At 48.6% G+C, this 27,611-nt stretch overlaps 1 protein-coding gene across 2 annotated transcripts in view; it reads left to right on the forward strand.

Annotated features, from left to right (window-relative positions):
• Nucleotides 1-26,150, forward strand: part of DCLK3 (doublecortin like kinase 3) — a 51,157-nt gene extending 25,007 nt beyond the window's left edge. For both annotated transcript variants that reach the window (XM_036091325.2, XM_036091322.2), the window contains exons 3-5: nt 18,304-18,436; nt 21,041-21,208; nt 23,418-26,150. In XM_036091325.2, coding sequence (XP_035947218.1) covers nt 18,304-18,436; nt 21,041-21,208; nt 23,418-23,605 — 489 coding nt within the window. In that variant the 3' untranslated portion in view covers nt 23,606-26,150. The remainder of the gene's footprint in view (nt 1-18,303; nt 18,437-21,040; nt 21,209-23,417) is intronic.
• The last annotated feature ends 1,461 nt before the right edge of the window (nt 26,151-27,611 follow it).

The following is a 27,611-nucleotide window of genomic DNA, read 5'->3' on the forward strand; positions in this document are numbered from 1 at the left end:
CTGATATTTTCACTGAATTGTCTCAGCAGAAGAGGTTCTGATTAGAGGCCTGGGTGGGTCCCCCTGAGCTGACCATTCTGGGCATGGGCCTAACCAAGCATTATAACGGTTATACAAGTTCTTGAGTATGTGGAATGAGATAATGTATCCTCTAGGATTATTTTCTTTTGGGGACAGTCATCTCCGCTTGCATTTTCTCAGCCGGGTCCTTGAGCCAGTGTGTCGAGCCAGCTTATCTCTTGGGCAATAGCAGCTCTCACCTGTGTTACAGATGCACTCGTCAGCAGTTTTTAAAACGGAGAAAGCACCGGTTTAGATTTCATGGAGAAGTTTACTTGAGGAATTAGAGAAACTGCAAGGAATATGTTTAGTTTGGACAAGCTGACTGCCTTTGAGAGGTCATTTGACAACTCTGCATGGATTTAAATGTCAGGACATGTGTGTTGTTAGTGCCCTTAAGGGCAATGAGGTGTGTACGTGTGTGTGTGTGTATGTGTGTGTGTGTGTGTGTGTGGGGTGTTGGGGACGTGTGTGTGTGTGTGTGGTGTTGGGGACCTGTGTGTGTGTGTGTGGTGGGGACGTGTGTGTGTGTGTGTGTGGTGGGGACCTGTGTGTGTGTGTGTGTGTGGTGGGGACGTGTGTGTGTGTGTGTGTGTGTGTGGTGGGGACGTGTGTGTGTGTGTGTGTGTGTGTGGTGGGGACGTGTGTGTGTGTGTGTGTGTGTGGTGGGGACGTGTGTGTGTGTGTGTGTATGTGTGGTGTTGGGGACGTGTGTGTGTGTGGTGGGGACGTGTGTGTGTGTAGTGGGGACGTGTGTGTGTGTATGTGGTGGGACATGTGTGTGTGTGTGGTGTCGGGGACGTGTGTGTGTGTGTGTGTGTGGTGGGACATGTGTGTGTGTGTGTGTGGTGGGGACGTGTGTGTGTGTGTGTGTGTGGTGGGGACGTGTGTGTGTGTGTGTGTGGGGTGGGGACGTGTGTGTGTGTGTGTGTGGTGGGGACGTGTGTGTGTGTGTGTATGTGTGGTGTTGGGGACGTGTGTGTGTGTGGTGGGGACGTGTGTGTGTGTAGTGGGGACGTGTGTGTGTGTGTGTGTGTGGTGGGAGATGTGTGTGTGTGTGGTATTGGGGATGTGTGTATGTGTGTGTATGTGTGGTGTTGGGGACGTGTGTGTGTGTGTGGTGGGACATGTGTGTGTGTGTGTGGTGGGGACGTGTGTGTGTGTGTGGTGGGGACGTGTGTGTGTGTGGTGGGACGTGTGTGTGTGTGGTGGGGACGTGTGTGTGTATGTGTGTGGTGGGGATGTGTGTGTGTGTGTGTGGTGTTGGGGACGTGTGTGTGTGTGTGGTGGGGACGTGTGTGTGTGTGTGGTGGGGACGTGTGTGTGTGTGTGTGTGTGTGTGGTGGGGATGTGTGTGTGTGGTGGGGATGTGTGTGTGTGTGGTGTTGGGGACGTGTGTGTGTGTGTGGTGGGGACGTGTGTGTGTGTGTGTGTATGTGTGCTGTTGGGGACGTGTGTGTGTGTGTGTGTGTGTATGTGTGGTGTTGGGGACGTGTGTGTGTGTGTGTGTGGTGGGGACGTGTGTGTGTGTGGTGGGACGTATGTGTGTGTGTGTGTGGTGGGGATGTGTGTGTGTGTGGTGTTGGGGACGTGTGTGTGTGTGTGGTGGGGACGTGTGTGTGTGTGTGTATGTGTGCTGTTGGGGACGTGTGTGTGTGTGTGTATGTGTGGTGTTGGGGACGTGTGTGTGTGTGTATGTGTGTGTGTGTGTGTGTGGGGTGTTGGGGACGTGTGTGTGTGTGTGTGGTGTTGGGGACCTGTGTGTGTGTGTGTGGTGGGGACGTGTGTGTGTGTGTGTGTGGTGGGGACCTGTGTGTGTGTGTGTGTGTGGTGGGGACGTGTGTGTGTGTGTGTGTGTGTGTGTGGTGGGGACGTGTGTGTGTGTGTGTGTGTGTGTGGTGGGGACGTGTGTGTGTGTGTGTGTGTGTGGTGGGGACGTGTGTGTGTGTGTGTGTATGTGTGGTGTTGGGGACGTGTGTGTGTGTGGTGGGGACGTGTGTGTGTGTAGTGGGGACGTGTGTGTGTGTATGTGGTGGGACATGTGTGTGTGTGTGGTGTCGGGGACGTGTGTGTGTGTGTGTGTGTGGTGGGACATGTGTGTGTGTGTGTGTGGTGGGGACGTGTGTGTGTGTGTGTGTGTGGTGGGGACGTGTGTGTGTGTGTGTGTGGGGTGGGGACGTGTGTGTGTGTGTGTGTGGTGGGGACGTGTGTGTGTGTGTGTATGTGTGGTGTTGGGGACGTGTGTGTGTGTGGTGGGGACGTGTGTGTGTGTAGTGGGGACGTGTGTGTGTGTGTGTGTGTGGTGGGAGATGTGTGTGTGTGTGGTATTGGGGATGTGTGTATGTGTGTGTATGTGTGGTGTTGGGGACGTGTGTGTGTGTGTGGTGGGACATGTGTGTGTGTGTGTGGTGGGGACGTGTGTGTGTGTGTGGTGGGGACGTGTGTGTGTGTGGTGGGACGTGTGTGTGTGTGGTGGGGACGTGTGTGTGTATGTGTGTGGTGGGGATGTGTGTGTGTGTGTGTGGTGTTGGGGACGTGTGTGTGTGTGTGGTGGGGACGTGTGTGTGTGTGTGGTGGGGACGTGTGTGTGTGTGTGTGTGTGTGTGGTGGGGATGTGTGTGTGTGGTGGGGATGTGTGTGTGTGTGGTGTTGGGGACGTGTGTGTGTGTGTGGTGGGGACGTGTGTGTGTGTGTGTGTATGTGTGCTGTTGGGGACGTGTGTGTGTGTGTGTGTGTGTATGTGTGGTGTTGGGGACGTGTGTGTGTGTGTGTGTGGTGGGGACGTGTGTGTGTGTGGTGGGACGTATGTGTGTGTGTGTGTGGTGGGGATGTGTGTGTGTGTGGTGTTGGGGACGTGTGTGTGTGTGGTGGGGACGTGTGTGTGTGTGTGTATGTGTGCTGTTGGGGACGTGTGTGTGTGTGTGTATGTGTGGTGTTGGGGACGTGTGTGTGTGTGTGTGGTGGGACATATGTGTGTGTGTGTGTGGTGGGGACGTGTGTGTGTGTGTGGTGTTGGGGACGTGTGTGTGTGTGTGGTGGGGACGTGTGTATGTGTGTGTGTGGTGCTGGGGACGTGTGTGTGTGTGTGTGTGGTGGGGATGTGTGTTTGTGTGGTGGGACGTGTGTGTGTGTGTGGTGGGGACGTGTGTGTGTGTGTGTGTGGGGTGGGGACGTGTGTGTGTGTGTGTGTGGTGGGGACGTGTGTGTGTGTGTGTATGTGTGGTGTTGGGGACGTGTGTGTGTGTGGTGGGGACGTGTGTGTGTGTAGTGGGGACGTGTGTGTGTGTGTGTGTGGTGGGAGATGTGTGTGTGTGTGGTATTGGGGATGTGTGTATGTGTGTGTATGTGTGGTGTTGGGGACGTGTGTGTGTGTGTGTGGTGGGGACGTGTGTGTGTGTGTGGTGGGACATATGTGTGTGTGTGTGTGGTGGGACATGTGTGTGTGTGTGGTGTTGGGGACGTGTGTGTGTGTGGTGGGGACGTGTGTGTGTGTGTGTGTATGTGTGCTGTTGGGGACGTGTGTGTGTGTGTGGTGGGGACGTGTGTGTGTGTGTGGTGGGACGTATGTGTGTGTGTGTGTGGTGGGGATGTGTGTGTGTGGGGTGTTGGGGACGTGTGTGTGTGTGTGTGGTGTTGGGGACCTGTGTGTGTGTGTGTGTGGTGGGGACGTGTGTGTGTGTGTGTGTGGTGGGGACCTGTGTGTGTGTGTGTGTGTGGTGGGGACGTGTGTGTGTGTGTGTGTGTGGTGGGGACGTGTGTGTGTGTGTGTGTGTGTGGTGGGACGTATGTGTGTGTGTGTGTGGTGGGGATGTGTGTGTGTGTGGTGTTGGGGACGTGTGTGTGTGTGTGGTGGGGACGTGTGTGTGTGTGTGTATGTGTGCTGTTGGGGACGTGTGTGTGTGTGTGTATGTGTGGTGTTGGGGACGTGTGTGTGTGTGTGTGGTGGGGACGTGTGTGTGTGTGTGGTGGGACATATGTGTGTGTGTGTGTGTGGTGGGGACGTGTGTGTGTGTGTGGTGTTGGGGACGTGTGTGTGTGTGTGGTGGGGACGTGTGTATGTGTGTGTGTGGTGCTGGGGACGTGTGTGTGTGTGTGTGGTGGGGATGTGTGTTTGTGTGGTGGGACGTGTGTGTGTGTGTGGTGGGGACGTGTGTGTGTGTGTGTGTGTGGTGGGGACGTGTGTGTGTGTGTGTGGTGGGGACGTGTGTGTGTGTGGTGTTGGGGACATGTGTGTGTGGTGGGGACGTGTGTGTGTGTGGCATTGGGGACGTGTGTGTGTGTGTGGTGGGGACGTGTGTGTGTGTGTGTGTGTGGTGTTGGGGACGTGTGTGTGTGTGGTGGGGACGTGTGTATGTGTGTGTGTGGTGCTGGGGATGTGTGTGTGTGTGTGTGTGGTGGGGATGTGTGTGTGTGTGGTGGGACGTGTGTGTGTGTGGTGGGGACGTGTGTGTGTGTATGTGTGGTGTTGGGGACGTGTGTGTGTGGTGCTGGGGACGTGTGTGTGTGTGTGGTGCTGGGGACGTGTGTGTATGGTGGGGATGTGTGTGTGTGGTGGGACGTGTGTGTGTGTATGGTGGGGACGTGTGTGTGTGTGTGTGTGTGGTGTTGGGGACGTGTGTGTGTGTGTGTGTGGTGTTGGGGACGTGTGTGTGTGTGTGTGTGTGTGTGGTGTTGGGGACGTGTGTGTGTGTGTGTGTGGTGTTGGGGACGTGTGTGTGTGTGTGTGTGTTCTAGAGAGAGGCGCACAGCTACAGAGGAGCTGTAATTTTTCAGTCTCAATACATGGGTTATTCATTGGTGTTGGTTGCAACTTATATTTAGACCCTTTTCTCTTTTATGACTTCAAGGAAAGCCCGCTTTTTTTTTAAATGAACTTTTTTTTTGTGGTGGTATGGCTCCTTCAGAAACTGCCAAGAGCTCCATATTTGAGCCATCTTTTGTGAAATAGGTTAATATCTTTTCTGTCCCGTGGATACTTTGTCAGCTTGCATTTATCAAAATGAACAGGTCTGTCACATTTATAAGCCACGTTAGTCCTTTTTCTGGGTGAGTGAAGTTCAACATATTGTTATGTCAAGTCTAAATGCTCTCTAATGTCAGTGTTTTTGGCTTTTCAGACAGAGTTCTGGCTAGTGTTGGATTTGGCAGTGGGCTCATTGTCTGGGCTTAGAAGGGTGTCATCTGTCAACTTGCTGGTCTGATAACACATCACAAACTTGCTTGGTCTTCTAAGACTTACTATTCCTAAATACCACTGAGGTGACCACTGTCTCTCAACGAATGTTCTTCAGTTGCCTTTAATTTAGTGTTTTGCGCTTGTGCTGAGCTTTGTATTATCAAAGCGATTGTTTCTTTATCCTTCAGTAGATGGCCACTCTCTGTATTAAGACCTGACTTTGCTAAACTTAGGAAAGTGATTTCACGTTAGAACTAATATCTGACTACATGAGTGATTGTAACTGTTGCTTCTTTTAGAGACTTTCTGAATGTGCAAAGAGTTCTTTATGAATATAGCAAGCTTATCATGTTATTTTAATCAACAGAAATATTAGTGTCTAATAATTGGGCCCCGGGGTACAATTTAGGCCTGTATTACTGACTTTATCTATTTTTACTGATCACACTTCCTGATAAGATGCTAGCACTCCTCTTCCCTTTGGTTATTTCGACTCCTGAGATCTTGCAAAAGAAGTTTTAATTACGAGAATTTCCAGCTTGCAGAAATGTTAATTGCTTCTCCTGCCAGTATGTGCCTCCCTTAGTGGGGTCAGAATGTGCTGTGTGTTGACGGGGCCCTGGGAGGGAGGGAGGGGGTGGACAGGAGCCAGAGAGGTGAGGATGATGAGAGCAGCCCACGCAGGGTGGGAAATGGGCAGGCCAGGCCCCTGATGGCCGACAGCTGTGATATTGCCTACAGCAAAGAAGGCTGAGCGAGTGGGTGGGGGAAGACGCTGAGGAGAGGTCAGACAGGAGCAAGGTCATTTGAGACCATCTGTCCCAGAGGAAGGGCAAGAGAAGGGACAGGTTCCCGCTCTGGAAACAGGCTGAAAGGAAGGAAATGGGCAGCAGGCACGGTGGCTGCGAAGTGGTTGGAGCAGAGACCCTCGGAATCCAGGGCAAATGGTGGTGGGCAGCCGTGGGGTCAGGTCACAGCTCATCAAGGATAAATGTGGTACTCTTTCTGGCCTCTTGTGGGTTCTGGGAAGGAACAGACTTTTCTAGGTTTTTAACTGCTGAATGCAACTAGGACAAGGCTGTGACTGACGTCCCCAAGGCTGGTAAGGAAAATCTGGAAGGATAAAAAATGGCCCACCACACTCCTTGCCCGTTCTCCCTGGAAAAGAAACCTATCCAGTCATTTTGTTCATTTTAATTCTCTAAGTTCTTTTTTCCACTTCTACTTGGATGTACAAGAAGGACTCAGTGCTGTGAGCGGGTCTGCGGTGCACAATTCTCCCTGGCCGTCACGGCTTCTCTTTTTCCAGCTCCAGCTTCAGTCTTCTTTCCCCTTAGCATCTAAGACAGAGGCGTCCAGGGCCTCTCCTTAGCGGCCCAAGAATTCATGAATGCATTTATATACTGATTGCATTCACTAAACATTTGATGCCTATGAAGCATATCTCGTTAAGGTATACTTAATAAAATCAAGAAATGGGGATTTCAGCGATAACAGGAAATCACGAAAGAAAAAGTGCAGTGATATAAGCCTTTCGGTCATTGGCCAATATTGATCAAGTTTGTGAGAAGACAGGTTTGTAAGAGACCATCTCAAGAATCCCAGGGTGAATTCCAGCAGGAGACATCAGAGTTATGACTTTAAGCTTGTATCAGTGAGAGTGGCTTGTGGTCTCCATTTTAACAGTTTCCAGGAAAATAAAAAGTATCCATATAGTAAGTGAACCCACATATTGTCTAAGGCTTGACCACATAGCCAGAAGTTTCAGGAAATTTCTTAAAGTCTTCAAAATTCTAGATACTGGGTCATTTTGATAACTGAGGTTTTCCTCTGTTTGTTCCTTCTGAAAGAGTCACCTACAAGGATGGATGTCTGATAATTTACCGTCTGTAGTAAATTATCAGCAACAGAGACAACTTGAAAGCACGATTGAAAATGTTGCTGAACGTTGCTAAATCACTTCTAAAATTGTGACTCCATTCCCCCAAGGAGTCCTGAAGTTCAGGTCCTTTAGTAAAGGTGCATAACAGCAATCTGCTAATGTCTTCTTAATACTTGTGTTCATGTGTGTTGTTGCTGCTCTGAGTGATTTCTTGTGAGCTATTTGAGGATCTAAGATTAAGTTTCTTAAAAATCTGTATTTTCAAAATGCCCTTAATCTGAGGAAGCAAATTGGTGAGTCCCTTCAACGAGTGTCCAGGGTCTAAGATCTGGTTGTCTAATTGCAGTAATCTGAAACCCCTGGCTCTGTTTCAGCTTCTTCCAGATGTCCTGCGTGTTAGGGGTTATGTGAGGATATGGAGAGGAAGGCTAGAGAGAGGGAAGGAAGGAAGGAAGGAGAGGGACAGATTAAAACAGATAAAGGCACAGAGATAGAGATGGGGTGGGGCAAACTCAGCTGTGGGTCTTCCTTTTCCCACTTTCTCATTCATTAAACCTTGCCGACGTGATTGTAATGTTCTGACTGGGCCTTCTGACTAAGGACTCCGTAGACCTGGGCATTCTGTGTGGATGCCGATATACTGTTGATCCCCCACCCCAACCTTTAATTTCTAACTACTGTTTTGGGCAAGGAGACTCCACTTTTCCATATTGAGACAAAACTCTTAAAATCCCTTTCAGTCAGTCGGATAGAATATATAGAATCAGGTTAAAGGATGATTTGTCTAAGAATCTCATGTGGGCCACATGCTCAGGCATTTGACCCCAGGTGCCTTTTCAAGATGGTGAATTTCCCCTGTAGGAACCATCTCTGATGTTTTGACCTTGTCAGATTCCAGGGCACAACTGGAGGCCCATGAATAAGTAATGGTGACCATGACAATAGTAATTCTGTTGGTCATAACTTTGGCTTTCCTGGGTAGGACCTTGACCTTGGGAATTTTGATAAATTACGTGCACGGCCATACTGTGGTGGGCTTGGTGTTTTATGTCAGTTCATTACCTCTCCGGGAAGGACTTGGAGGCAGAAACATAGAGATGTGTGCCTGTGGAGAGTTTGCATCCAGGGGAGCGGGGTGAATTGTCAGGGCTGAGCAGAGGCTAAGGGAGGGAGAGGACACCCTTCCTGGCTCTCCTTGGTGCAGCTGAGCTATCTTCCTGCTGCCATGGGACCACGTGACTAACAGTGGGGTAAATCAGCACTTCTTAAATCGCCATGTGCACGAGAATCTTGATAAGATGCAGATGCTGATTTAGTGGGTGTGGGAGGGGCCTGAGATGCTGCATTTATAATAAGTTCCCAGGTGGTGCTAATGGTCTGCAGAGCATACCTTGTGGAGCAATGGCTCAAACAATGAAGACATCTAGTTGTCTCAGTGACAAGAAGCCTGGAGACAAGTGGTTGCAGGGATGGTTAATGGAGCAGGTCAAAGATCTCAAGGCAGTTTTTGCCATTTCCCTCAGGGCCCGCAAGTGTCTACCACGCTCCAAGGATCACATTGTCACACTCACATAAATGGCAGGAGAAACAGGGCATGGACTCTTGCTGGTGTTCTCCCCTTTCTAAAGTGGAGGACACTCTGGCTCAGGAGCTCCTCAGCACACTTCCTGTTCTATCTCATTGGCCAGGATGGGTCCCTCAGCATGGGTATGGCTCAGGGTCATTTGGGGGGTGCTGCCACATCCTCCCTCACTCTTCTCCCCATCTCCATTGTGGGGTCACGGGGATGCTGCCAAGTCCTCTTTCAGGAGATCCGGGGAACTGCTGGATATAGGACAAATCTGGGAGACTACAGCTTTCAGGAAAGTGTAGATAAGAAGTGCCTGCCAGGTCTCTGTTTCCAGAATCACTCAAACTTCATGGGTTATTTTTCTGGATCTCTTGGAGCCCCCCAGCCTCATAGAAAGTTGGGCCTCCTCATTCTATGGTACAAGGCATCTCTCAAATGCTTTCCCCTCCTCTCGGCCTGCTTTTGTTTACCCTGCCCTGGTGGGGACATAACAACCCTGTTATTCTGCACGCAGACCCCCAGTCCTCCTGCCCTGACCCACACTGTCTCCTTGTCCAGCTGTGGTTGCCTCTGGGATAGCCATGCCCTTTGTTTGGGCTTGGTTACCACATGTGTGGGGGCGGGGCTCTCGGATAGGGAATGAGAAGGGTCCTTGCAGGGAAGCTTCTTCAAGGGCTGTGCCAAGAATGACCTTGGGGTTCCAGCTACCCTCCTCCGCTGGTTTATCTGTTTTCAAGTTCAGATTTTATGTGTCAAGTTTGTTTTTTACCTGTGGATCAAGCCCCGCCCACATTCACGGGTTGTGGGGGGCAAGTGAAAGCCGTTTAGCTTTTAGGTACTTAGGTGTGGCTGCAAAATGGTAATGTTTCTAGTATTATTTTAGGTAAAACTTTGGTTTTAACAAATGTCAGGGTCTCAAGGTGGTGAAGGATAGAATCAGGGAGACTGCAAAAATCTTCCCTTCCTTTTAGTTAATTAATTCAAAGGGACTGAACTACACCTGTGATGGGGAACACATGGTGCTCGCTATAGACCCAGCACTGCTCCAAGCCCTTGGCTCCTGCTACCTGCTGTATACACCCTGTGCAGTAAGTGCACTTACCTCTCTTTACAGGGAAGGAAACTTAGGCCCAGAGAGGTTGAGTAACTTGCTCAGAGTCACACAGCAAATGAGGAGAAGTGGGATTTGAACCCAGGACCCTTCCAAGCTCCTGGACACTCTACTAGACTGGTGATCTTAACATTTTTTTTTTCTGTCCCTAAATGCTAAAACTGAGATGAAAGAGATCCTTTCTTGCTGCATGGTTTCAAATTCTGGTAGATTGTAGCATAGCCACAGAAAGTTAGGTCTGCCTGGGAAGTCTAGAGACCTCTCCCATATGGTAGGTGATAAAATAGGCTCAGAAAAAGTCAAGGTGGGGGCCTTCTGGCTCTTTTGGTGTAAGCAGAGCTAAAACAAAAATCCAGGTAATTCCAGTCTTACTTCTGAGCTCTTTTGCAAAACACATGTTGACAGTTCAGTTGCTTGACTGGATTAAATGATTTCCTTAGAAAGTTCAATGTTGAATGTGGACTTTGGTCCCTTGAAAGCTGGGGGGTGGGGGGGGGGGTGGGGGACTTGGCTGGGTTCCAGTATCAGGAAGACTGAGAAGCTGGTGAGGAGGAGCATACTCTTTGTGTTTCCATACAGAAAGAGAGGAGAGTATGGAAATCACACATTAGTCCAAGCATTGGTTTGGAAACATCCTGCTAGTTACCTCAATGGTCTCTTTTACCAGGGGGTAGTCACTTTAGTCTGAACCTGATGGTGATGGCCCTATTTCTCTTGTTCTACACCAGGATTCTCCACCGACTGTTGGCGTTTGGGCAGGATGACTCTGCTGTGGGGGCTGTCCTGGGCATTGTAGGAGGTTTAGCAGCTTCCTGGCCTCTACCCACTAGATGCCACTAGCATCCCCCTGAGGTGTGATAACCAAAAATACCTCCAGACGCTGTCTGGTATCTCTTGGGTGGTAGTAGAGGACTGTCCCTGGAGAATCACTACCTATACTTGTTGCACTGAGACATTGACTCTGTGCTCCCACCTGATTAGAGCCCATGTCCCATCAGAGCACGCACAGACTTTATTGTCATGTCATTTTAGCACGTTAGTCACGATTCTATGCACTTTGCATTTTCATAGAATTCTCACATCAACCCTCTGAGGAAGGCTTCATTACTTCCATGTACACGTGGGGAAACTGAGGCTACACCACACCTAGGGGATGGCCGGAGATCCCCCAGCAGGGGATGTCTGGCCACAGAGCCTGGGGAGTAGTCCCTGGATGCCGTGTCTTTTTAACCCAGTGTTGGGTTAAAAGAGTGGAGGGTGGACTATAGATGTTTCCTGGCTCAAGTAGGGTGGGCCCGTGGTCGGCCACTCACTTCAGGTCACCACCTGATTGTCTGATGTGATGAGCATCTCAAACTCAGGATGCCGAAACCGGATTTCACACGGAACCTGCGCCTCTTCCAGACTTCTCCAGCCCAGGGCACGGCTGCATCATCACCTAAACAGACGTGCTATCTCCCAACTTAAGAAAACAAAGCTTGTTTCCTCCACGTCCCCCTCAGCTACTACCCCACTTTTATGAACTACACACCCCACCCCCTGAAAGAGGTGTCTGTCCGCCCTGTTTGCGGTTTTCCACATTCTGTTCCATCCTGAACATCCACTGCTCCTAGTACCTAGAAAAATATCTGGCAAACCCTAGGCATCTAAATATTTGTTGGGTGAATATCAGGTGTTAATGAAGTAGAAAAGTACCAGATGAAGGCCTGTCATTGGCCTGTCATGACAGGTCCCAGGGAAGACTTTGTTTCCACTGATGCTTTCAATCATTGTTTTGCATTACGGTATCTTTGGCTGTTGAAATGTAAATTGATTCTAGGCATTGGTATTTTGGTATTTCAGTGTGAGTTGGTTTCTAAGATCATAAAGTCCTCATAGCCAGTTGAAAATGGAATCTTGGAGGGAAAAGGCCAGAAGGACCATGAAGGATCAAGTAAGAAGTAGGCTTAACCACATCTGAATTTTTCTTGGCTTGAGGCGGGGGCGGGTGTGGGGGCGGGGGGGGGGGGGGGGGGGCTACTACTTGCTGCTTGGTCTATACTCTGCTGCCATCTTCTGTTCAGAGATGAACATTGCAAGGTCACATTTAAATTGAGGTACCATTGAAGGACAGGAGGCTGTTAATTGTTCAGAAAAATAAAGATTCCTCTTGAAGCTTTGAGGCCCTCCAGGTGTTTTATGGGTGCTTATGTAAATAATAGAGACCACCTGGATTCAAATCAGGGAACTTTGGTGTGGCTGGGAAAGGGGGTGATGGATGCAGATGGATCAGCAGTCCTAACAGTGCTGTGTGAATTCATCTCTAACACTCTTGCAGTTGGAGGGCAGCTGAGAACCGAGCTCTGGAAGGAACATGACCCAGAGCAGTGAGACAGAGAAATGGAGATGTCAGTGAAGCAGGTTCAGATGTGGGCACAGGGGCTATGGGCCAAACCTGGCCAACCTGGCCCACGAAGGTGTAGGGAAGGAAAAAAACCCTTTTGTCTCCACCCTCCTGGGTTCTTTGGCAGGACCCTGGAAATTAAATCGAAAAAAGACAGACTAACAAGAGAAAACCAGACGGAGGGCATGAATGCAGCACACACACATGGGAGGAGCTCTGGGGTGAGTAACTCAAATGGGTAGTTCGAAATTGGGGCTTTATAGAGCATCTTAAAAGAACAATAAATTTTTAGAGAAGTGACAAGATAAAAGAAAAAGGGTTTCTAGGATTTTAGGGGCAGCAAATTGTGGCAAGTAAAATCATGGGAAAACTAGTGGAAGATAGGAGTTGTTTAATAATCAATATGTCAAAGTGGAATAATTTGGGGTGGCATATTCTGAACCCCTCAAAAGGCTTACTGAGGAAGGGGCATCAGAGTGGGACACCGAATGGAGTCTTTGGCTGTCATTATGGCCACCCAGTGCCCTATCCACTGAGAGGCCTGAGGTCCACTGTCCTGATCAAATTACACGTGGAACGTAGTGTTCATTTCTGAGCGCTCTTTGTTAAAAGAGGCATCGATGAAATGGAGATCATCCAGGACTTGACTGTGCACACGAATCACCCTGGGGGCTTGTCGACACGTAGGTTCAGGTTCAGTGGGTCTGGGCAGCCTAGATCTCTACCCAGCTTCCAAGCAATGATGGTGCTGTTGGTTCAGGCAATGAACTTAGTGTAGGAAGGATCTAGAAAGGGGTGATGGTCAGGAGAATAGGTCTTACAAGGATCAACTGGAAGATCCTCAGATATGAAGTTAGAGAAACCAGAGGTGACTTGGGAATCATGATAGCTGTTTCCCTTTGGGATGAGTATGGCTTTCTTCAGTTCCCTCCCCGAGGGCAGACTTAGACAACTGTGTAGGGGGTGGAATTTGGAATCAACACACGGGTGAACCTCCTCACAAGTTAAACTGGCCACAAATGGGATGAGCTGCCGGTTAAAGTTGTGGGATCTCTTCCATGTTGAGATTTCAATCAGAGGTGAACAGTCGTTGGTGGGAGGATGTTTTATACACATTCCCATCTGGGTGGAAAAGCTGGTGGTTTCAGAAGTCCCTCAGATGCTAGGAGGAAGAGTTATCCCGGGAGGATGTCCCTCATTTGATTTCACGATTAAGATAGGGAATTGTTCTGAATCCAAGAATGGGAGGTGCTTGTAGAAACAAAACAAAAGGAAACTCACACAGTCAGTGCAGGACTTTAAGTATAACTAAGCTGCTCACGTAGATGAAATAGATGAGAAGACGCAAGTCACACGGATGGCTCCAAAGGATGTGACGTCCCTACTGAGAGTAGAAGCTGGAGACAGCAGAATTAAAAACACCGGTGGTCTCGAGCCGCTTTCTGGAAGGGACAAACGACTCCACAGATCTTAACCAGCCCCCGGGCTCAGCGTCTGCTGTGGGCAGTGCCGTGGGGATGATCCCGAGACACAAGGAGCAGGATGAAACCGAGAAGAGAAAAGAAGCAGCATACCATGTGTTAGAAAGGGCACGGAATAATGTAAAACACGGATTTGGTGTTTGGAAATGCATGCCTCAGCATGTGGACATTTAACCTAATAAATGTGTGAAACAAAAGACTGAGTTTCCACCGTGTTGAATCTGCTGGTCCTTCAGTGGAGCCAGGGTTTGGAGTTGGGGGTGTTTCTCTGAGGAAAGGACTAGTTTGTTATTTCTCCTGGGGGCATGTTTTATTTTGGTGTTATCAAGACAGCCAGATGCTTTTCCTGCTGATCATTTGGTTGGGAGAATACAAATATTTGTGGGGGACATATTTTTTCAGCAACTACCCAGCAAATGTGATTAATGTAGATGATCCAGCTGGAAACTCTAGTAGGCACCACACTATTTTGTTGTCCTCCCCTTCCGAACGCGATTTTCTAGTCAGTTATTCTAATCATTACCTCCCTGTCTCCTTCTGGGCCCTATCTGTCTCGCTATGCAGACCACAGCCGAATCGCATTTTTGTCTGCATCTGTGACTTTCCCTTCAGTTAGGTTAATTAGGGAGGCATCGATTAGGTTGCCTGCGGTAACTCAGACTCCGTAATTAAGACACATTCTCTTCTAAGAGCAGTAAGCTCACTGGCAGGATCCAAAGCAAGTGCAGAGAACTTACTCTTGTCTGGGGAAACCGGAGAGGGCGTGCCCTGTATTCCTGTGCCCATGGTTCTGTTGGTGTACAGGGAGAGCCGGTCTTCCCATTGCCCTCGGCCCCCCAGGCCCTGCTGGGAGCATTGGCAACCTCTGTCCCCATTCCAGGAGAGATGTGAGAGCATGTGCCTGCAGACAAGTTGGTAATTTCTCCTATAGGTGGTCCCAAGGAGCCTCTCCCCCGGGGTGTGGTCAGCCAGCCTCATCCCTGTTTTATCGTAGCTCAGTCATTAACAGCTCAGCTCCCCTTTGCCATGAGGGGTTCAGCTTCTATGATGAGATGCAGGGCAGGCAAGAGCTGAGAGGGGGCTGGAGCTTTCACAGCAGAGGATGGACCAGGGCCCTGCCCGATATAGGGGCCTTCGGTTTGGACAAGGAAGATATCAAGGACAACCTCCCATACTTTTCATTTTCTCTGAAGTCAGTCCTGCTCTTTCGAGGTTACAGAGGCTACAATAGTAGGGTTTACTTAACAAACACTTATGTCATGCTTCTTAGGTGCTGGGGTACTGTTTATCCCACCTTACAAATGTTAATTCATTAAATTCTCACCACACATCTCATTCACATCTCACTTCACAGAGGAGGAAGTGGGGGCACAGAGAGGACCAGTGACTTAGCCAGTTACACCAGTAAATGGTGAGCTGGAGTTTGCACCTGGCTGTTGGGCTTTAGACTGTACATGTAATGGGTGCGTGATGCTGAATCGTCCTGCAAAGGGTTATTTCAGTGCGGGACATGAGGAGGCTGCCCAGCGCCCCCCGCTCCAGGAGAACCAGAAGCAGGTGGACCTGAGGCCGACCTCTGCCAGGAGGGGACAGAGCCAGTCACCTCGACCCTGATTTTACCGATTTGTTACAAAAGGGGCTTTTGCCATCAATCCCTCAGGTGGTGCTGGGTCCAGCAGGGGTCCCTCCAGGGGGGAAGGTGGCTGTGTTCCTGGGGGCACTTCTGTGTGACCAGGATCCCCAGAGCACTGGCTGTCTGTCTGGGTTTCAAGACAGCCATAGGGGCTGTAATTATTTTTTAAGTGGAAAATAAAAGTTTTGTTGAGAATGTGCCTTGGAAAAAACTCCAAAGTATAAATTTACTTAATCTTATATTTAACAAAATTTATGTTTTAATTAAAACTATGCATTAATTTCTTCCCCCGAGCTTTATTGAGGTATGATTAACAAATAAAATTGTGATATATTTCAAATGTACACCATGATGATCCAATCCAATACACGTATACATTGTGGAAGGATTTCCACACTCAAGTTAATTTCCCTGTCCATCACCTCATAGAGCTGCTTTGTTTTTTGTGGCATTTTTTTGGTCTCGTAAGGATGTTTAAGATCTCTCTTGGCAAATTTCAAGTACACAATACAGAATGATTAACTACAGTTACTATGGATTCCTAGAACATATTCATCTTACAACCGAATGTTGGTACCCTTGGACCACCAGCTTTCCCCAGTCCCTGGTGACCACCGTCCTACTCTTTGTTTCTAGGAGCTGGACTTTTTCTGTTTGTTTTTTAAGATTCCACTCTTATCTCTGCCCTCTATGGATAAATTCCGCTCTGGGCCCGAGACCTTGACAGCCCCCAGCTTTGTCCTTTCTGTTGGGAGGAAAGGTGCCAGGGAGGATGTGACGACAGGTGCACCTTTCCCAAGAGGCAGACGACAGGAGGGAGGAAAAGATGCCACACTTGCAGAATCTACCGTTCAAAGCTCCCTGCTAGAGATCACGTGGGCAGCTTTCTGTGAACACGAGGTCGGAAGGATGGGTAACAAGTCTGCTAAAGGGGCTCGGAACGCCTTCCCGGTAGGGAACCAGCACCTTCCTGGCGTGCACAGACCAGCTGCCAGGGGCGGCTACCTGGATTGCTGCAGAGTGGGGCCCACGCGGGGCTAGAGCTGGAAGTAGGCAGGTGCCACCGGGCTGTGATACCTCGCTTCCTGCCTCCCGGGAACGAGGGGCCGTGGGAACCCTTTGGCTTCTGCCTTTATTTCTTGGTGTCCTGAGACTTGGTCAGGGGGAAGGCTGTTGCTCTGAGTCTTAACACTCTCTGATGTTTGGAGGCCAGACCTCCTATGGGTCGCCCTTCTGCCTTACTTGTTTGGGTACCAACTAGCGTTGAAGATTGGAGTTCTCATGTGTCCAATGATTTAACCTTTCCCCAGAGTGGAAAAGCACCTGCGTAGCAAGGAGGGAACCAATGCATCTTTCACTTACTGCAAAATATGCTAGGTTTGCCCCCTCGCTGTTTGTTTTTACGTGAAATAGAACATATCTTTACTTATGCCGTGTCTTGCGTGGTGGTCTAAATACCTGCTAGGCTCACCTCTTGAGATTCATTTCTTTTAGGTGAAGACCCACCTCTTCCTAACACATCATCTAGCATGCAGATACCTTGAGGGAGAAGGAGGACAGGACACATTAGCTGGGCAGTGGGAATTGGTTTACCAGTGATCAGAAAGCTGGCCACAGGAATTTGTTTGGAAGAATGAGACGCAGGTAGGATCCATTTTGACGAAGACAAAGGAGAGCAGGGGTTCTCCGTCTTCATTTCAGAGTGAGGGTCATGTCTTTTCTGTGCTCTAAAAACGACTGATTTTCCCCTTCTCCAAAACCTGGTGGAAGTGGGGTCTAAAGAATCAGAACTAAGTTCTTTCACCTTCATGCAAAAATGTTAACAGAATCCAGTTGGTCTGTTCTCATATATATATATATATCATATATATATATGAATAAATTCTTATTTAGTAGCATTAATTCTGTATTATGTGGAAACAAGGACAACCACCTCATCCTGCTTTGCCTGTGACTGTCCTAGTTTTTTTTTTTTTAATTAATTAATTTATTTGAGAGCAGGGGAAGGGCAGCGGGAGAGAGAGAATGTCAAGCAGACTCCCTGATAAGCTCAGAGCTCAACACAGGGCTCGATCTCACGACCTGAGATCAGGACCTGAGCTGAAATCAAGAGTCGGACGCTTAATGGACTGAGCCACCCAGGCGCCCCAGAGATTGTCCTAGTTTTAAAAATGAAAATCTCACATCCTGGGAAGCCTTCAGTTCCTGGCGGCCTGGGACAGTTGGTTACTTTAGAGGAGGACTTCGCAGGGTAGATTATGGACATTGATTGGAACTCCTGACACAAGCCTAATTGCGGGAATTGATTACCTCCCTCCCCTTTTAAAGGAGAAAACAGAGGCTTAGATGAATGAAGAATTGGTCCAAGACCATCCAGAGGCAAGTCTTGGATTTGGAACTAAAGACTCCTGGTCTGTTTGGTCCTTGAGACCTTCCCCAGTCCTCAAATTAGGGTCTGTACCTAGCGTTTCTCCACTTCTTGCTTACTTCTTCCTTCTAATTTCTAGTTCTTTCCCTTTGTTTTTTTTTCTGCCCAAATTTCACATTCCCCAGAGACATTTTCTAGTCCTCACTAATGCTAGTCAGTGCTCAAAATATCATTGATCCTTGTTCTAACTCAGTGGTGCCCAATAGAAGTTTCTGTGGTGATGGAAAGGTTCCATATTTGCACTGTTCAATATGGTAGCCATTAACCTTCAATGGCTCTTGAGCACTTGATATATGGCTAGTGCATCTGAGAAACTAAATTTTTAATTTGATACAAATTTTAATAGCCATCTGTGGCAATATGGTACTACCGTAGTGGACAACAGAGCGAATCTAACTCATTGGTGTTTTACTTGAAAATGTGAGTATCCACCACTGAAATCAGGTTGGGTTTATCAACTATAAGCTCAAGTAGGTTTATCATTTGCTTATCCTGACCTTGCATGCTTGTTGTCTCATTAGTTTTTCTTCTTTGTTCTCATCACAATTTTGGTGATTTGGAGATTTTGTTTTCTTACAGGTTCAGCGAAACGAGGACAAATCTACCACCTTGAAATTGGCTGATTTTGGCCTTGCAAAGCATGTGGTGAGACCTATATTTACTGTGTGTGGGACTCCGACTTATGTAGCTCCTGAAATTCTTTCTGAGAAAGGTACGTGTTATACCTTGCTCCACGGGACTCTGGTTCACTTACTAACAACTGTCTTATTTTTAACATTTAATATTTTTCAATATGGAGCAATCAGAAATCTCAGAGTTGGCACCAGGCTCGCACTTGGATTTTAATGGAGATATTTGAAACAGAGCTTGACCAAAGCATGTGGACTTTTTCCTCATCTGGGCTGCCCTTACAATGGAGGGATTGGGGTGTGTGTGTGTGTGTGGGCAGGAGAGCGAGATAAAAGATGACGGAGAATTAGCCTGGGAACTCAAACAAGGAAGGCCATTTGTGCCACTGACCCAAGGCTACCTGTAATGGGAAAAATTTGAAGCAGTTCTTATGGTAATTGGCTTAAAAATTCCTCCTCCAACTTTGCATTTTAAGGAGCAAGGTGTCCCATTTCAAACCCCATGAGTAGTATTTATTACCAGTTTGTATATTATACGAGGATCCAATGAACTGTTTTAGTGACACATTCTATAAAGTACATAAAAAGGAAACCGTTATTATTATTATATGGCTCCAAATATATGAATGTCTGTTTAGCCACTGTAGCACTTTGGGAGAAATCAGTTTAGGCATCATATGTAAGATGGGAAAGCTCTGGGTGGGTTGTGGGGTTGGTGGGGAGAAGGGAGAGAGTTTCCCAGCAGCAGAAGCATCAGGGAAGGTAAGACGGGGAGACAGGAATATGCACTGGGGTTGGGTGGTAGAGCCATTGAGAAGACTGGTCTCGGTGTTGCAGAGGGCAATTTAGTAGGCTGACTAGGTTGAGTCTGGATTTTCCACAACGGGGGAGGCTGAGCAGAGGAATTTGGACTCAGTGTGGCCAGCAGAGTGGCTAAGGCACTGTGGTGACAACCATAGACATTTTTGTGGAGGCATCAATGACCTGGGTAAAAGAAGGAAAGCAAATAGTCTCCCTGAATGCTGAGGGAAACCACAGCCTTGGTGCTGATACCAACTAAGGCTGTTGGAAAGCTCTTTTGGGAGATGGGGTGGGTGGGTTGAAATTTTAAACACAGTGATTTGGTAGAGGTATGAGGATGGATGCATGGAGTTGTCCAGTTGGCAGGGAGGTCAGGCCCTGGGCTGAGCGGGTGCTTTTGAGACTCCTCAACTCGGAAATGGCAGCCCATGCGGGCGAGATAAGGAGCTCCTCATGATGCCAGCAAGGGCAGCCGGGGACAGACTCTGGAGGGAGGCCCAGAGTTGGGGGATGGAGAAGGAAGGACGGGTTAGCAGGGGACAAGGCAGTGGAAGCAGGAAGAGGACGAGGAGAGTACAGTGTCACAGAGGTCGAGGGGCACATTTCAAGATGGGCGGCCAAGCTAAGCCAGACCCTCCTGAGTGTGAAACGTAGTACAGAGCTAAGGCCAGTAAAGTTGGCCAGAAAGAGGTCAGCAATGAATTATTTCTGTAATTTTTTTTTTTTTTTTTGCTGATTTGTCTTGACACCATTGCTTTGGGGCTTAATAATGAATATCCAACTTCCCAATTATAGCTGCCGAGTGTTTTCCTTTTCCAAAGGTAAAAAGTTAGAACATGTTTGAAAATGTCCATACTGCTGTTATAGGGTTTTGTGAGGATGATTGGGCAATACATATCAAAAACCTTTACTGTGTAAACCTTTACTGTATTGTGCATTTAATTTCCGGAAAGTTATTGCAAGAATATAGTCTGAGATGTGCACAAATATTTAATAGATGAGGATGTTCATCACAGAATTATAGTGTAAGAAAGTTAGGAAATACTTAAATTACAACACAGAGGATTTATTATATAAAGGGAATACTGACAACTATTAGAAATCATATTTTTGAAGAATTTTTTTTATATTCTTTATAGGACATTCCTCCATAGGAAATGCCATGATACATTAAGTGAATGAAATAGGGTATAAAATATGTCCAATGTGATCCTAATCTCGTTACAGGAAGTATAAATATGTGTGGGTGTGTGTGTGTGTGTGCTCATGGGGGATACAGCTAGTAATGTCAGTCTTTTTATAATCATAAGAGAGAGCCAGTAAAAATATTTTTTCAGTGTGAAAAGACAATGAAGGACTAGGATGGAGAGGCTGCTGGGGTAGACCAGGGCTTCTTGAACTGTCTCTGGTGAAGGTTTTAGAATTTCTAATATAGTGTGGACCCACACGAAGCTCTGCTACATGGGACGAGGTCACCGCTCATGCCACGCGTGACTTACCACGTGTGCTCGACAACCCCCGAACTCTGCCCTATACTCCGATCACTGAGACGTGTCCTTGACCATGCAGCTGGATGTCATGGCCATGCCCAATCGCTATGCGTTTCCAAGTGTTTACTTTCAGTTTCTATGCTTATTTTATCCCAGACCGGTTAAGAAAGGGTAACAAACGGGCAGTCGTCTGAGGACCACGCTTTGGGTAACACTGGTGTCGACCCCCCCGTTTGTAGGCCTTGGCAGCAAAGCAGCCCCCCATGTGTTTAGAAGTGGCTGGTGCTTACTGAGAGCTGCGGTCCTCGGTCACCCAGAACCACAGTTCCCCGTTTGTCTCCTCCTGTCTGATCCAGCCTGGTCTCGGTTTGGCTTGTGTCTCTGCCTGTCGCACAGGTTACGGGCTGGAGGTGGATATGTGGGCCGCAGGCGTGATCCTGTATATCTTGCTGTGTGGCTTCCCCCCGTTCCGCAGCCCGGAGAGGGACCAGGACGAGCTCTTCACCATCATCCAGCTGGGCCACTTCGAGTTCCTGGCCCCTTACTGGGACAATATTTCTGACGGTGAGATTGGCTCCCCCGAGCGGGACACGAGGCCGTGTTAGAGCTGGGGCCCGTCCTGGGTTCTACGGCAGAGCAGGTTTTAGGTCAGCTGTGTAATGAGGCGCGCAGGGGGCCCCCCTCAGAACTGGGCACGGAGAGGGGCTGTCGACCTGTGCTTCATCCTTTGTTAACTGTGAGCTTCGTGGAGATTTATTTGTGTAGCACTCTGGGAAACAGGACTTGCTTTGGATTCAATGAAAAAGTCGGACCACTGGTTGCAGTCACTAGATACTTAAGGCGGTGGAGGGACCTCAGAACTGAAGAATATCAGAAATGTAAACCCTCATTTGGAAAGATCACAGTCATCTCGTATATAGAAGTACTGGGAATTGAGCAGCCCGGGAATGCGTATCTTCCTCGTGAACAGCCAGGGGTCGTGGAGGGGTGTAGTTGGAGCACAGAGGCTCTGGAGGGCACAGGGTGACGGTCTTAGCTATCTCCAGTGGAGCAGAGGCATGTAGGGTCTTCCTCCTTTTTGGCCCCTTTCAAAACCCATCTTTCCCCTTTTTGCTACTGATTTGTCGGTACCACCCGCTACCCTTATAAAATTGGGAACTGGATATTCAGGGGCTTTGAGTCTCTAGCTTAAAAAGTAGAATAGGAGTGACAACTTTATTTTCCCTCAATTTCCCCAACCATGTCATCTAAGATGAGTTATCGAACTGCCCTCATCCCCAGCCTCAGTCTCCTCACTTGGGGTTGGGGGATGAGGCAAGGAGAAGGCTTCATTTTTTTTTGCCCCTTAAATAAGGTAGAGAGAGGGGTGGCGTGCTGCAGGTGGAGTGAGGGTCTTGAGCTGAGCAAGCCAGTGGTGACTTGGGAATTGAAGGACTGAAAATCATTTTAGAAAGTTCTGTGCAGCACTGTCCTTAGATTTGGGTATGGTGGCCCCTGCCCTGAGCCCCATGCCTTAGAGAGGGCCCTACTCTGGTTATACCCACCCCACAGAGCAAAGCAAGGGGACTCTGGAGCCAAGGAGATGTGTCCTCCAGAACCAGGTCCCCCCTTCTAGGTGACTTAATCAGAACCCCAGAATTCCCTGCCCAAATGGTGCAGGCCTACTTCCAAGATTGGGGAGACCTCTTTACCCAGAAACTTCCTATATTGCCCCAGGGTAGCCAAGGAGCCTCTGTTCAGAGGGGTAGAGAGAGCTTGGACATGTTGGTGGGGTGTTCAGTTGTCCACACTTGTACATGTGAGTCTGAGAATTCCCAGTTTAAACCTGACCCACTCCCTGCTGAGTCTTCTGGGGATCTTGAGGGAGTGATGCTGTTTGGGGTGGGTGCCCAGGCACTTTGTTGGCAGAACTCACCCAGCTTGAAGTGGGTGAGGTAGGAGAAATCCTGTGGCTTCCATGCTTAAGAGGTGGGCGGAAAGTGGTGTAGAGGAGGGGCTGATGGGTGGGTGAGCAGCTGATCTTAAGCAAGAGTCATCACCCAAGGAAGGTGGGGAGAAGTGTTTTTCTCATGTGATCGAAAAGGAAGCTCAGGGAGCTGGCCAGGGAGAGCCAACAAGCCACAGAGAAGTCATTTCTCCCCCCTTGCCTCAAGCCACCTGGCCCACCAGTTGCCCCCCCATCCCTCTAGAATCAGTCATGATCTTGGGCAGGAAATGAAATTCATTTTGACTTGGTGCTGTTTTGTACTTAGGTTTCCTTCACGTGTTTCTCAACTTTGTCAGTGTGAAGGCATATTTACCAACTTAGGAAGGAGATTGAACAGATTTTATTTAACAGCCCGACGATTGATTTCAAAATGTAAGATATGTAGACATATGGTGTGTGGCCTCCATTTGTTCTCTTGCACGGGGCGCCATGGCTGTCAGGGGTAGGCCTGGCCCCCTGACTCTAGAAACGAGCGGACATCCTCTAAGGCTCTGCTGTCCCGACATGGTAGCCCCTCGCCGCTCGTGGCTATTGCAGTTGAAACGTGCACTCGTTGAAAGTCAACACATAAAAATTCCGTTGCTCGGTCTCGGTAGCCATATTTCAGACGCTCAGTGGGTAGTGCAGACATGGAAGGCTCCCAGCATCACAGAAAGTTCTGTGGGGCAGCGCCCTCTAGCGTGTGGTGCTGACATGGGCGTTTGTGATCTCAGTTCGTGCGCGGGGCAGACAAATTCAGAGCCCATGCATTCATTTCATTTTCTCTTCCTTCTCGCCCTCCCACAGCTGCCAAAGATCTGGTGAGCCGGTTGCTGGTGGTAGACCCCAAAAAGCGCTACACCGCCCACCAGGTCCTTCAGCACCCCTGGATTGAAACCGCGGGAAAGACTAGCACAGCGAACCACCAGAAGGACCCCGGCAGTGAGGGCCACATCCGGAGGCAGCACAAGCGGTCTGCTGAGCAAGCCTCGTAGTGGCCGCCTCGAGTACTATGCAGCCCCCTTCTCCCCCAGGGACAGAGCACGAGACAGAAATCCAGGAGGCCGACAGTGAGGAGGACTGCAGTGAGGAGGACTTCTGCCCATCACTGGAGAATCAGGGGAAGGAGAGAGATGCTTAGTATATTTTAAAGCGTATTTTAAAAAATGAACTTGAGTCTTACTGTTAAATGTTGTAACATATTTTTAGATTTGTATATTTGAAGACTTTAATACATTTATTTTGGGGGGGTTTAAGACTATCAGCGAGGACTTTTTGGTAATAATGCTGTGTTTTGCTTCCTCCTCATAATCAAGTTCATGGTAAACGACATGAGTGGTGCTTACCAGGATCTAAACTCCCCCTATGAGGGTGAACAAGGTGTATTAATAAAATGTACTCTGACTGACAGAAGTGGGTTGTATTCTGATGACTTCTTAATGCTGGTGAGGGGAGCCAGGGAAGTAGAGTTTAGACAGGCTTCCTGAAGCCAGTATGACTACATCTAAATGTTGTGATGGACACTTGATTAACTGGCAGGACCTGTTTATTTGGGATGTGCTGGTCTTGCTGTCCAGCATTTACTGAAAATCCATTCTGGTACTGGTAGAAAAATGGAAAGGAGAAATCATTGATTTATTCTTGCCCCTACAGCACCCCTTTATACTGTTTTTCAGCTGATTATCCCTGAGCCTGAGTCACGTCCACATGAAGTTAGGCACTCAGGCTGTGACTGTGTTAACATTTTCAGATCACCAGGGAGCCGTTTAGTGCATTAATATGTCAGCAGTGCCGTAAATGGATTACACTCAGGCTCCAAGTTGCTCAGAGAGTTCAGGCACGTTCCTACCTGCAGGGCAGACACACGGAGGGCTCAGAATGCATGTTCTGATACATTCCAGATTTCTGTATGGAAATGTTGGTCTTTTCAGACGACTCGGATATGCATGAGCCGAAAGCAAAACATGATCCTGATATTTTCCAAATTGACCTTTCTGGGTTATATATACGTAACCCAGCCAGTGGGACACAGAACCAGTCCACCAGCGTGGGCTTCTCACCCCGCACCCTTCTCCCTAATGGTGTTGGAGTCCTCTGGGTGGAGGAGGACATCAGGAAACCGGGAACAGCGAGAGAGTGTTTAGTGTAAGGAATCCCTTAAGTGGGAGCTGGAACATTGCAAAAGTGCACCGGGGGCTCTGAAGTGATCTAGCAACGGTAACGGCAGGAAATGGCTTCCAATCTGAGGTGGGGAGCCAAAGGAAGAGGCTGGGTGATAAGAACCTGGAAACTTGGAGGAGAAACCCCTTGTAGTGGAGGCTGACTGTGCCGCCCCGATCCCTCTTGAAGAGGAAAGGAAGAGGTTGCTGGGTTGGCAGTCCTCAGCAGTAACTATCTACGGGCATCACCTTCAGCTGGAAGAGTCGCCTCACCCAGGGTCACACCTCCCTCCTGGGGCAGGCTTCGTCCAGGGACTGGTCCCCGCAGGGAAGGAAGCCTCGGCCCCCTTGCCCCCAATGGGGACAACGCTGAAGGGCCATCCCAGCCTCAGCATCCCAGCGTCGGCCTCGCCCAGTCTTGCTTTTTTCCGTTCTCAGAGGAGACCAGCCTGAGACCACTCCCTAAGAAAACTTCCGCATGCTAATCATGTCGCAGTTGGCCTCCCAGGAGACAGAGCCTGTGACCCCCTCTGGAAACGTGGGACTGCTGCAAAGTGTTCGCAACTGGTGCTTTCAACACAGGGGCTCCGAGGAGGGAGCTGGGGCCCGCACACGTGAGGAGAGGGTGCCCCCCAGTAGGCAGTACCACGGACTCTTGTTCTGCAAACGTGGAGAGAGGCTGGAAGCTGGAACCATTGCTACTGGAACGGCACCAAAGGCACTACATCCAAGTGAGAATTTTCAGGTCACACTAGCATCATTTGATTCTCTGGACCACTCTCTCTGAGCCATTTCTCCTGTTGGCTTCCGCGATGCCACGTTTTTCTGGTCTTCTTCCTGCATCTCTGTCTTCTCCTTTGGGTTTCCTGTATAGCTAGGTTCACTCTTCTTCCGGTTGCTAAAGGTTGTTTCCTCATTAGTCACCAGGGAAATGCAAAGTAAGGCCACAATGAAATAATACCATATACCTATTAGAATGGCTACAATGAAAAGACTGACCATACCAAGTGTTGGTGAGGAGTTGGAGCAACTGGACCTCTTGTATACTGCTGGTGGGGATGTTCAATAGTCTCCCCTCTTTGGAGGAAAATTTGGCAGTTCCTTTAAAAGCTAACCATATCCCGCCCGTATGATCCAGCCGTTCCACCCCTAGGTATTTACAAGAAAAGTTACAGTGTTTGTCCACACCAAGACTTGTACACAGATATTCATAGGTGCTATGTTTGTAGTAGCTCAAAAGTGCAAGCAGTCTGAGTGTCCATACATTGGCGATGTATAATCAAATTGTGGTGCGTCCATACAATGACTACAATTCAGCAATAACAAGGAATAAACTCTTGATACGAGCAACAACATGGACAAAAAAAAAAAAAAAAGGAAAGTAATTAGAGTGAAGGAAAGAAGTCAGACCAAAGCAGATTACATTTCGTGTGGTCCCATCTACATACAATTCTAGAAGATGAGAACTAATCCTAGCAAGGGAGCAGATCAGGGGTTGCCTGGGGACAGGAGGGAGGGAGGGGTTACAAAGGAACACCAGGTAACTTTGGAGGTGAGGGATATGCTCATTATCTTGAATGTAATAATGGATCTATGGGTGTATACATGTCAAAATTTATCAAATTGTACACTTTCAGTATGTGCTATTTATTGTGTGTCACTTATACCTCAATAAAGCTGTTAAAAAACATAGTTGTAGTTCCTTCAAGACCAGTCCTAGACCCTCTTCCTTACCCCCATAGTCTCCCTTCACCTGTACCCGCTATCGATTTGCAGATGATCCTCTACCTCCCTTCTCCCAGTATGTCTCCAGCCCAGGCTTCTCCTCGTGGCTCAGACCGTCTGTCCAACTGGCCACGTGACGCATCCACATGTGGGCATACATTCCTCCAGACCAGAATATGTGATCATCACCCCACACCTGGCCCTTCTTTATTGCTCCCTCTTGCACAGAACGGGTCTGCTGAGCAAATTCAAAACACAGGCACCCTCTTTGATACCTCTGTCCCCCACCTCAAATCCAGATGAACCCTGTTGGCTTTATTATCCTTAATGTTTCTTGAATCTAGCCTCTTAGCTTCCTTCATTCCCCTCCTTAGGGACATCAAGGTTATTCTTGCTAATTCTATAATGTTACAAAGACACTGTGTTCACCATTGTATATACATCTCCTTGTGCACGTATGGGAGACTTTCTCTTAGACCTAGAAAAACGTCATCTTATAGAGTATTGCCAACTTGATTTTGAATTGATCTACGTTCTCCCAAAGAGCCATGAAACTTTCCTCTTTTCTCTCAGGGATTCCCACACGATTTTGTCTTTTGTTGCTAAAATGTTACCATCTGGACATGCTTGAGAAGTAGCAACATAGAAGCTGCTTTCTACTCTGACACTTGGGTAGCACCTCATAGCTTGTGGAGGGAATTCCTGAAAGCACCCCATTTCCACCTTAAAACAACAGCCCCACTTAATAGATGGGGAGACTGAGGCGCAGAGAAGTGACCTCACTTGCTCATTGTCACCTGGTTTACCAAAAATGCCAGCTGCCTGCTATAAACCCCAGGGCAGAGTGGCACCGTCGCTTTAGTCCGCAGCCTCTACTCGGCTCTGACCCGGCAAGGCTGGCTCCTCAGTGCCTTCGGATGAGTGATTCCCCAGCCGGCTCCTTTCTGCAAGCGAGGTACTCAGCCAGAGGCTTCATTAACCCCTCCCATTCCTGCTTCGTGGGAAGAGAAAGGCTGTGTTTGAAACTAGTACCCAGTACTGCCGGACCTGGGGCTTCTCACGCAAACCACCCCCCTGCAGGTTGCTTGAGAGTTGAGGGTGGGTCTGGAGGTGGCTT

Source organism: Halichoerus grypus, chromosome 1 (genome assembly GCF_964656455.1).
Source record: "Halichoerus grypus chromosome 1, mHalGry1.hap1.1, whole genome shotgun sequence".
NCBI classification, from domain to species: Eukaryota; Metazoa; Chordata; class Mammalia; order Carnivora; family Phocidae; genus Halichoerus; species Halichoerus grypus.